At 44.9% G+C, this 10902-nt stretch overlaps 1 protein-coding gene across 1 annotated transcript; it reads right to left on the bottom strand.

Moving 5' to 3' along the window:
* Positions 1–241: 241 nt before the first annotated feature.
* Positions 242–4327, bottom strand: TOB1 (transducer of ERBB2, 1). Its single transcript, XM_035026833.1, has 2 exons — positions 4052–4327; positions 242–2155 (listed from the first exon to the last, which is right to left on the bottom strand). The coding sequence occupies exon 2, from the start codon at positions 2008–2010 to the stop codon at positions 1000–1002; it is 1011 nt and encodes a 336-aa protein (XP_034882724.1). The 5' UTR covers positions 2011–2155; positions 4052–4327; the 3' UTR covers positions 242–999.
* Positions 4328–10902: the final 6575 nt, after the last annotated feature.

Here is a 10902-nt window from a genome sequence, read left to right as displayed (position 1 = left end):
AAGTTGCTTAAAAATCGTAAATAAAGCTGTCCCCAAGCACTGGTCAGGTTGTGCAGTTTTGATAGGACTTTTTATGTGGCAAACGGCTGCTATCTGGTGCAGTAGGAGTGCAACTGCTTTCCACCATCCTTCGTGATCCTACGAGTCAGCCTTTTCTGCAGCCTTTTCTAGCATTTACAACATTTTAACTCCAGAGGTAGCTCTTTGGCCAAGGCTTCAAAACAAAGACCACGATAAGCAATTTTAATTTTAAGGAATTTTAATACAAACTTAATATAAACTATTTCAGTCCCTCTTAACATGTAAGACACTGACTCAAAATACTTTTATACCGTTTTTTTCAAGTATTGCACAATATAGGTACAAAATTAATATTTACGATTACATTTTCTTCCATAATATATAGCAAAAATCTTTAAACCTTTAACAGAAAATACATTTTTTTGAAAAAGCAAATATTCGTACATTTTAATTCCACCACTAAAGGAATATCCTGTACACAATTTTGAGAATAGTTGATGTCTTTAAGATGGATATTTTACAATTTCAGTAAAAAAAATACATGAAGCTGCTGCTGTCACAGGTCACTGTAGTAAAAAGATATAAATGCAATACCGTGTCGTAGAAACAATATATATATCCTCTGATATTTTACAAACTTTGTACTAAATTAAATTATACAATTAGAAAAGACCAATAAACCCACTTATTAGTGCCAATTTTTTATAAAAAAAAAATCAGCCATGTCCTTGCTATATCTTAAATACTGTAAGAGGCCATATCTGAGAGTATACTTTAAAATATACAGTCAGTATAAAATAACTTTGTGCTTGGTTGGCAAATGAAAAATGACGCAGGTTTTATTTTTGTAACCAAGCTTGAATGTATCCTTACTATAAGCTTAAAAAAAAAAAAAAATCTCAAGGAGGTGAAAAAAAAAATCCCCCCTTGGGCCCGTGCATTTTAACTTGTACGATACGTTTTTTTTTCCTTCCTGTTTTAGTTAGCCATAACAGGCTGGAACTGCTGGTTAGAATACTGCATGTTATTTAAGCTAAAATTCAAGCCATCTACAAAAGACTTCTCGTTGAGGCCTCCGTAGGCCGCAAACACATCAAAGGCATTACTGTACTGGAGAGGACTGAGGTTAAGGGGGCTGTCAGCTGGGAACATTCCATTGGTACTGCTACCTTGACCCTGCACATTAGGGAAAATAAACTCCTTGGCGTTAGGAGAAAGAGCGGAGGCTTTCTGCTGCCGCGGGGGCGGCGGCGGCGGCGGCGGGGGCTGCGACGGCTGCTGGCTGCCCAGGCCGAGCCCGTACAGAGAGTGCACTGAGGAAGAGATGGCTTTCTGCTTCAAGAGGTCATTCACATTCAAGCCGAGGTTGATAGGAGAAGTACGTGCAACCTTGTTGCTGCGGCCACTATTCTTCATTTTGGTAGAGCCGAACTTGGTGGCAGCAAAAGTGGCAGTGGTAAAGGTTAAAGGCTGAGTGGACCGGGGCATGAAGGTAGGGCTTACAGCAGCAGAGTGACCAAAGGGAGGCGACGGAGAGCTGGACACTGAGGAGGCTGGGTCACTTATGGGCATAAAAACCTGGGCCTCTGGGTTAAAGCTGTTTTTGATCTCCTTATCCAACTCACATCCATTTTCATTATTATCATCCACATAAAGCACCTTCACTGGTCCCTTTTCACCAATTTGGTAGGAAACCTCAAATGGGTCGATCCAAACACTAAGATCCTGTGGCAGATTGCCACGAACATCATCAATGTCCAAACCACTCTCTTTGGATGCTTGTTCAATCACTGGGTCCACTTTCTCCCCTATGTGTATACATCTAAACCCTGATCCTTTGTATGGCTTTTCAGGATACCAGTGCCCTTCATATTTCTTCTTAAGAAGTCTTTCAAGCTCTTCACCAAAAATGTTGACACGTCTCCTGGGAAGCTTATTGTACAAATATGAAATAATAAAATTTAGTGCTACTTGGATTTCAAGCTGCATAGCTGCTATGCCACTAGGTGAGATTTGTGTTTCAACTTCCCCCCACACACGCACACGAAAGTGTTCAGTTTGTGGCAGAGAAACAAATTTTCATTCAAAGTGCTGGTATTTTGTAGATTATCCTTCACCTTGAGTGGTCTTGCTCCTTAAAGAAAAACAAAACAAAACAAAAACAAACATGTCCAAATAAGATAAATCTAAGTCCCACAACCTTTTCTTACCCCCAGAGTAATTTTACTTTTGAAAAAGTCTAATAGGCTAGAAAGTCAGAAAAATATCATCAGCACAAAATAAAGGAACATACAATAGAAAACTGTTTATTAAAGTTCAAAATCTCATGGGACAATTGAGGATTTACAGTTAAAACAATATATTTAACCCTATTATTTACTTTTTATTTCTGAATATAGCTCTAAAAATATATTTATATGTATCTCCAGCATATACAGTGTATTTCTTCCCTCAGTACTCAAAAGAATATTTATTGGAAACTCTACTCCGCACACATATATACCAGTTTTAGAAAGTGATCATATTCCTATTCACTAATTTAGAAGTGAATTCTATATTGCAGTTCATTCTGGATATATGCTGCTTAAATCTGCTGTATTGTGAAACGTTTAGACATTTGAGAAGTTAGGAAAATTATTTTAACTTCCAACGTATGCGATGCTAAAATTAAAAATACTAAATACAATGAATTGCCATCCTAGTCAACGATAATTATGAACCAAATTATCCTACATAGCTGCCGTCTTAAATATACTAAGGGCATACAATGTAATAATCGAGCTTCTCTGTGCTTTTTCTTTTCAATGTGTATTTTTCAAAAACCAGAAAATATCTTTGGCAGCAAGTGTAACAAAAGCAACAATTAATTTCAAAACTCTATTGATTATTCTCTTTAAAGGACAGGGTTTCTGAGTTTTATTCTGATTTTCAAAACCACCTCCCTCCTTCACGATAAGAGAACAGCCGGAGAGGTTTGTACGATAAGGTCGACCTTTAAACGTTTGCTGGATCAGCATTGGGTGGGGATAAGAAAAGATCAAGGGCAAACAGAAGATATTTGCAAAAGGGATCTATTTGTACAGAGGTTGAGTTAAAAGGACATTTAAAAAATCCAGTTGGTATTAATCCATCTGTTCCATTTTCCATATTCGTGGTGACAAAGGGAAAAGGATCCCTGGCTGCCCCCAAAGTACACTTTGCAAGCCCAAAGCCTGAGAGCCGGCAAAGGCAGCTGATTAAGCCAAATTGCTTGACGGTGCAGCCGAGCGAAATTCAGGCTCCGCCGAAGGTAGTTTTAAAGCAACGCCTTAAGACAGGAGTGTGCAGAATTACATAAACAGCCAGTTGGGTCTCATTAGATTTCTGCTCACAGCCCTCGGAGCCCAAGCGCTGGAGCAGCAGCAGCAGCAAGAGGAGGAGGAGGAGGAGGGGGGGGGGGGGGGGGGGGGAGGGGGAGGCGGCGGCGGAGGAGAGGAGAAGAGTACAAGTCTCCTCCAAAAAGGAGGAGGAGGAAGGCCACGAGAAATGGCAAAGCAACCACTCGGGGCCGGGCACCGGGCAGGTCGCGGCGCCCGCCGCTCCGGGTCAGCCGCTCCCCTCCCCCCGCCGTAACCTGACCCGCCGCTCCCGCCCCCCGCCCCCCGCCCCCCGCCCGAGGCTCCTGGGACAAGGCCAGAGCCCGGGGAGCACCGGCTCCGCCGCACCATTTTCGGTCCCGGCGGCCCCCGGCCCCGCGGACCCCACGGTCCCCCTCGAGCTGGCCGCTCCTCCCGGCGCCCCAACCCCCGATTCCCGTCAGCTCGGCCCGGGCGGCCCTTTCCCGTTTACCCTCCCGGCTCGGGCCGAGCCCGACGCGCCGGCCGGCCCCGCCTCCAGGTCCCGGGCGCGCTGGGGCCCCTCGGAGCCGCTCCCCTCGGAGCCGCTCCCCTCCGCGCCCGGGCCGCGACGTCGCCGTCCCCGAAGGCCTGGGGCTCGACGCCGCTGTAGCCCCTACGTCCCCGGACCCCGCCCGCCGCCCCTCGATACTTACGGGCTGCTTCCACCACAGACCCGGCCGCTGGGCGGAGAAGGGGCGGCAGGGCGGGGGCTCGGGAGGGTCGGCAGCTGCGAGCAGGCTGAATGCAAGACGGCGCCGCCGGGCGGAGGACGGGGGCCTCGGCGCGGGCCTCGGGAACTCGCCCCCTGTGGCTCGGGGTGGCGGGGACAGGTCAGGCGAGCGCGCTCACTTCTCCACACAGCCCGGTGCCCGGCCCAGCATCCCCGTAGTAAGGCCACTCCGCGCCGGGCCAGAGCTTCGCTCTTTCTGCCGCGGCGCGCGCCCCGCCTCTCGTTTTATAGTCTCTTCCCCGCCCCCATCCCCGCCCGTAGGGGTGCGCGCGCGCCCGCCTCGCGTCACACAGCTCGGGGCCGCGTAACCATTCCCCGCCTTCCCGCCCCTCACCCCAGACCCTCGGTGGCGGCTCCGCCCCTGCCCTGCCCCTCGACGCCATTGGTCAGGTCCCGCCTGCCCATGTCCTGACGGGTGGTGGAGGGCCCAGTGAGCGAGGCCACACCCCTCGGGCTTCACGGCGGCCAATGAACCGACGTCTTGGCGTCACTGTGGGCGGGATTAAGAGAAAACTGGGAAAGGGATTGGGGGAGAGAAGTGACAGTGAGGGCGACGGTGGTGGGTGGGGCGGCTGACGCTTGGTCGCGGCGGAGAGCCGCGGAGAGAAGGGGGGAGGGGAGTGAGGCAGGTGGCGGAGCGGCGGGGAAGAACGGGGAGGAGAGCCCGAGGCCTCGAGAGGGAGGGGACAGTTTACAGAAAATGCCCTATCCGAGTGGGACTGTGGTGCAGGAAAACCCCACTCGTGGACGAGCTACCAAATAGGCTTCCAGTGCACCCAGGAGAGCCTCAAGAAAGGGCGAACTGTGACAGGGACTCGTGCACCCGATTAATTGAATATTAATCATCTCAGGGACCTAGGCCAACTGCCACCCAGAGAGTGGCAACAGCAGAACCCAAAGCTGCCGTGCCAGGCTGGGGGTGGGGAAAGGAGACCACCTGGCCGCACCTCCCGCCCAGGTGACAGTTTAACTGCCTCTGCATCCCACATCAGACCTCCCCGTGCGACCCGGCAACAACTTGGACGTGGGGGTGGCTTGAGACTGTAAGAAGAATCACATTTTATTCCCAATGTCCCAGCCTAGGCCTCCGTGCCAAATTGCGTACGTATCTAAGTATATATAATATGTATATATAATGCATGCGTGTTGTATATACATATTATATATATGCATGCGTGTATTTCAAGTATATTTTAACATCAATACACATTATACACACGGTGCCTTTCTGTAATGTGCGTTTAAGATACTCTTCGGTTGAACTATGATCGGGTAAATAGGGAGCGGGGAAAGAGGGGGACTCAAGAGAGGCGGGTAAGCGCCCCTTTTCACAACCTGCAGCAGAGAAATACCCGAAGTTACATGGGGAGTGGAACCGTGCGTCCCTCTCTGCTAAAAATATTACTCACAGGTAGCAACGACGCCTGATTGGCCGCGCTTCCCCTTAGCAACTAGGCGATTGGCTGTCCGGTATCCAGGAGACCGACGTCAAACTCGCACTGGGGAAAGGGGAGAGAAAGTCCAAGGGGAGGGAAGGGTGGGAGGGGGAGAAAGACGAGCAATGAATGAAACGCCCCGCGCTGGCCTTCTCTCCTCTTTGCTCTGCACTCAAGAAGTGCTTCCTGGAAAAACACCAGTTGGGGCTCCGCCTTCCTCTTAAAACTGTGCGGCCTGCGCTCTCAACCTGCCATAAGGAAGTTAGAGCGCAACTCCCCGCGGAGTGGGGTGTCGGCGGAGCCGGCTGTGTAGACCAGCTGTGCTCCTTGCACACACACCGCTTTAGGTGTTAGGCCTAGAGGCTTTGCGCTTTATGGATGCAAAATCCGATTGTAGCCTTTTTCTCCACCCTGACTCTCACGCCCTCGTGCCTCCGCCCCCGTTCCCCTTTAGAAGGAACCGAATTGATAAGAGGATATTTCTAAAGTCCCCAGTGTATATGGGAAGGGGAGGGAAGATTGGTTTGTGGGATGGGTTGAGGGTGGGAGTGGTCAGGTGGCCGATTTCATGTTTATTGTACGGATTCCTAAAACTCAGGCGGCGTGTTTTAAGAACATACAAGTTTCACTCAATGACTCTTTAAATTCTGATTTTTTAGTCTTTGGATTTTTTGTAACAAGGAAAAGTGGGATTTGATTGCGAAAGTGTGGAAGTGTTTTATTTTTTGGAAACATTTTAAATTAAATGTTTCTCTGCATCAAAATATATTCTTTCAGTGTTTTCTACTTTTTGCTCAGTTGTATTCTTTTTTCTATCATGAACATTCATTTGTTATGAAAAATTAGTTATTTTTTTAAAGATTTTATTTATTTATTTGAGAGAGAGAATGAGATAGAGAGAGAGATCATGAGGGTCAGAAGGAGGAGCAGCCTCCCTGCTGAGCAGGGAGCCCGATGCGGGACTCGATCCCGGGACTCGATCCCGGGACTCCAGGATCATGACCTGAGCCGAAGGCAGTCGCTTAACCAACTGAGCCACCCAGGCGCCCCCCAAATGAGTCATTTTTAATTTTATAATTAGTTGAGCACAGAAATTACAAGAAGCATGATAGGATATTTTGGGAATGGCGTATCAAGAGAAACACTTCAAAAAAAAAAAAGAGAGAGAGAGAAACACTTCATTTTTCATGTGCTGCAGGGCATAATTTCTCTTACCATTAGGCAAATAATATTACTGTACCAAACACCCAGAATTGCAGGACAGTGTGTTGGGCCATGTGTCTTGATTTATAATTTGGAAAATATATCACTATAATTAGAGGAGCATATTAGGCTTGGCTGAGATTAAAATGTCTAACCAAAGATAGATGAATTGTAATTTTGTCAACCTTATCTATACTTTTCAAGAATTCTCAAAGGGAAGGCACAAATTCTCTTTTCTGAATGTCCCCAATCTATAATCCCAGGCTTAAAATTCAAGAGCAGTGATCTGATAGGTTCTGATTAATTAGCGACAGCAGTAAATTGAATTTTTAAATCAAAAATTCAGATGTCAAAAAGGTATTAGTTATTGCAGCTCAGTCCAAGGGTATGAGAACGTTTCAAAGCAAATATAAACACACACACATTGAGGCCCCATGGCATACTGGACAAAGAAAGTACTGAAGGGCAGGTATTGGGAGATCTGAATTTTATCCATTTCTATCAACCTTCAGTTCTCTCCTGAACCCTAAAAAGGGTTGGATTACATAATTTCTAACATCTCTTTCAATTAAAATATTCCACATTTAAAACTCAATGCCCCTAAGGTAAATAATGTAGTTGTTTTAAAGATATCGATTGCAAATAAAAGGAAAACCAGATTCATACCCTTCCAAGTCACAAGGGATAAAATTCCCTTTATCTAAGTTTTGCACTTTAAAGCCCCCTTGTATGGCTTATTACTATTTCACATTTACTTTGGAATTGCACAGGGGAGTGGACTGCTAAATGATTGTTTTGATTTATGGGGCAGGAGAAGAAGCATTTGATATGAGGCTCTGGGTGGTATCACAACAATAAGAATTCCTCTCTGTGGGTAAGTAATAGTCACTAAAAATCGTAGCCTTTGCCTTTCCCCTCCTTGCGTTCCACACAATTCCTAGAGCAGTGCCTCACACTGAAGGTAATGATTGTTTGGTAAACAAATACGTTCCAATATCATTGTGAAACACAGTTCTTGAACGTGCTCTGAATTATCTCACTCACACATATAAACACACACACACTCACACCTGGATTGCTGAGAGATGTGTCCTAAACCTAAACCTTCAAATTCTCATTCTGTTTCTTTGTAAACTGAGGATTATAGGAGAGTCACCATCACCTGACGTGTACTTACTAAGGCTGTTTCACTTCTAGAGAATCAGCCTTGTATCTTTACTTGAAAGTTAGACAACAAAGAAACATAATGTTTTTATCGTTACTGTCATTCATTTCTTGTGGACGGTCATGCAACCCGAACCATGCACATTTAAAAATTGTTGGTGGGCGCCTGGGTGGCTCAGTTGGTTAAGCGACTGCCTTCGGCTCAGGTCATGATCCTGGAGTCCTGGGATCGAGTCCCGCATCGGGCTCCCTGCTCGGCAGGGAGTCTGCTTCTCCCTCTGACCCTCCTCCCTCTCATGCTCTCTGTCTCTCATTCTCTCTGTCTCAAATAAATAAATAAAATCTTTAAAAATAAAAAAAATAAAAAAATAAAATAAAAATTGTTGGTAAGGAGCAATTATAAACTAATCACTGAGTTATTAAAAACCAAGTAAACCAATTCTTTCCTAAACATTTTTCAAAGGAAGTCACACACTTAATGGCTGAAGAAACCTCAGTGTGGTTTCCTGTGGCTTCTCATATGGGTTAGTGGAGGAGGGCCACACATAGTCTCTAAGAGATGGGTACACAGACATTTGCAATTGAAAGATAACTAGATAACACTGAAAAAACCCACTTATCTTTGAAACAAGCAATCCCACTGTAGAAATTGGTCTGATAGGAGAATATTTCCTTATAACTTGCTTACTCCCTATTAACTTGATGAACAAAAATCCAAACCAAATCTTTGAATTTTTTTCCACTAGCCAAGGATGAGAATTTTGAACTCAGCCAGAGATTATAGTTGCAGATTCTGGGAGTGATACAGTGTTCGCAGCAGTCTACATACAAAGAACATTGATTGATTAACATTGATTAATAGTATTAGAATGCTTTAATCATACGAATTCTAGATTTCACCTCTTGTACGCTATGTTAAGAAAAATTGAAAGTGCTCTATTGTAATGATACATAAACTTAAAGCATAGATTGCGTCTGTTGTGCAGCTCTGCTTACTCAAATAGAATTACATACACAAAATTCTAGTTTACAAAACAGATACGTGGTCCGGCAATATATATTGTATTTGAGAGAGAGAATACGCACATGCATGCACACATGCATACACCCACCCATGCATGAGGTTGTAAGAGCTGACTACATGTTTTCCCAGCCTTCGTTGCAGCAGGGTGACATTGTGACACTGCTCTGCGCATGTGATGTAAACAGAGGTCAGCTGGGATGGTTTCTGAGAAAGCTTTGCTCTTCGTAGCAAAGGAAATTATTCCAGTTACTGTTGCTACATAACAAACTATCCAAAACTTGGTAGCATCAAACACCCATTTTATTATGTTCTGGGATCCTATAGGTCAGGAATTCAGACAGGGTACAGGAAACAGATGGCTTTTCTATGCTCCACAACATCTGGAGCTTCAGCTATAAGATGATTCACTCAATCATCTGGAGCAGACTTGTCTAATGGAACTTTCTGCAATGATAGAAACATGCTATATCTATGTTGTCCAATATGATAGCCATGAGTCACATGTGGCTATTGAGCCCTTGAAATGTGGCCAGGGTGACTGAGGAACTAACGTTTTCATTTAATTTTAATTAAATGTAAATTGAAATAACCACAGGTGGCCAGCGGCTCTGAATTGAACAGCATGAAGCTGGAGGCGTCTTATCTGTCTAGCACCTGGGCTGGGATGACCCAAAGGCTGGGCTCAGGTGGCACTGTCAACTGGGACATCTACACATGGCCTCTGAACTCTCCCTGTGGCTTGGGCTTCCCACAGCATGGCAGCTGGTTCTGAGAGGAGGCATCCCAAGAGGGAGTTTCTGAAGAGCCAGCATTCTAAGAGAGGTACTTGGGAGGTGCATGGCCTTTTATTGACCGAGCCTTGGAAGTCACAAAGCACCACTTCTGCCATATCCATTGGTTGAAGTAATCATAAGCCTGTCTAGAGTCAAGAGGAAAGCACAGAGACACCCCCCCACACTTCTAAAGGGAGGAATGTCAATGAATTTGGGGTCATTTAAAAAAATCACCATTGGGAAACTTCCACCTTTTTTTCTGCCTTAACATGAATCTGATGGCAGGAGCTGCAACCGCCTTTTTAGCACCATGAAGAGGATGCAAGATCATCACAGAGATAAAGGCTCTGACCAAAGCTAGTGATGACCTAGCTCTGGTCTACTTTTTAAGCCACATGAAATGATCCATGACTTACAGCTGAACATATTCTCATCAAAAACCCTAATTTAACATCTTTTAAGGAAACCTGAACTTGATTCTTAAAAAAAAACAAAGATTTATCTAGTCTGAATATTATCTAGTCTTCCTCCTTATAAAACCTGGAGGGGTGCCTGGGTGGCTCATTTGGTTAAGCATCCGACTCTTGATCTCAGCTCAGGTCTTGATCTCAGGGTCATGAGTTCAAGCCCTGCATTGGGCTCCATGCTGGGCGTGGAGCCTACTTAAACAAACAAACATCTGGAAATGCTCATTGTAGAAAATTTGGAAAACAGAAATAAAGAAAATAGCAATCATCTTTAATCTACCATGCAATGATAACCATTGTAAGCATCCTGCTCTGATTCTTTCTGAATGAGTTTCTACTGCATTTGCAGATTTGTCTCCTGCAGTGCACTCAGCATTATATCGTTTCTATTTTCCCCTAATACTAAGCATTGTCATAATTATCATTTTTAAGGACTGCATTCTCTGATTTAGAATAATTTGATCATTGCTCAGCATGTGGGTTCTTGACAATTTTTCTGTATAAAAACAATCATATTTAACAAACATAAAAAATACTTTTAATTTATTACTGAAGTATAGTTGACATACAATGTCATATTAGTTTCAGGTGTAAAACATAGTGATTTGACAGTTATATATACATTACTCAGTGCTCATCAGGGTAAGTAGTCACCGTCTGTCACCATACAATGTTATTACATCATTGACTATATTCCCCTTGCTGTA

The sequence above is a fragment of the Mirounga leonina genome, unplaced genomic scaffold (genome assembly GCF_011800145.1).
Source record: "Mirounga leonina isolate KUSES-001 unplaced genomic scaffold, KU_Mleo_1.0 Mir_200, whole genome shotgun sequence".
Taxonomy (NCBI): Eukaryota; Metazoa; Chordata; class Mammalia; order Carnivora; family Phocidae; genus Mirounga; species Mirounga leonina.
The sequence above is the reverse complement of the archived record's forward strand: the minus strand, read 5'-3'. Positions and strand labels throughout refer to the sequence as shown.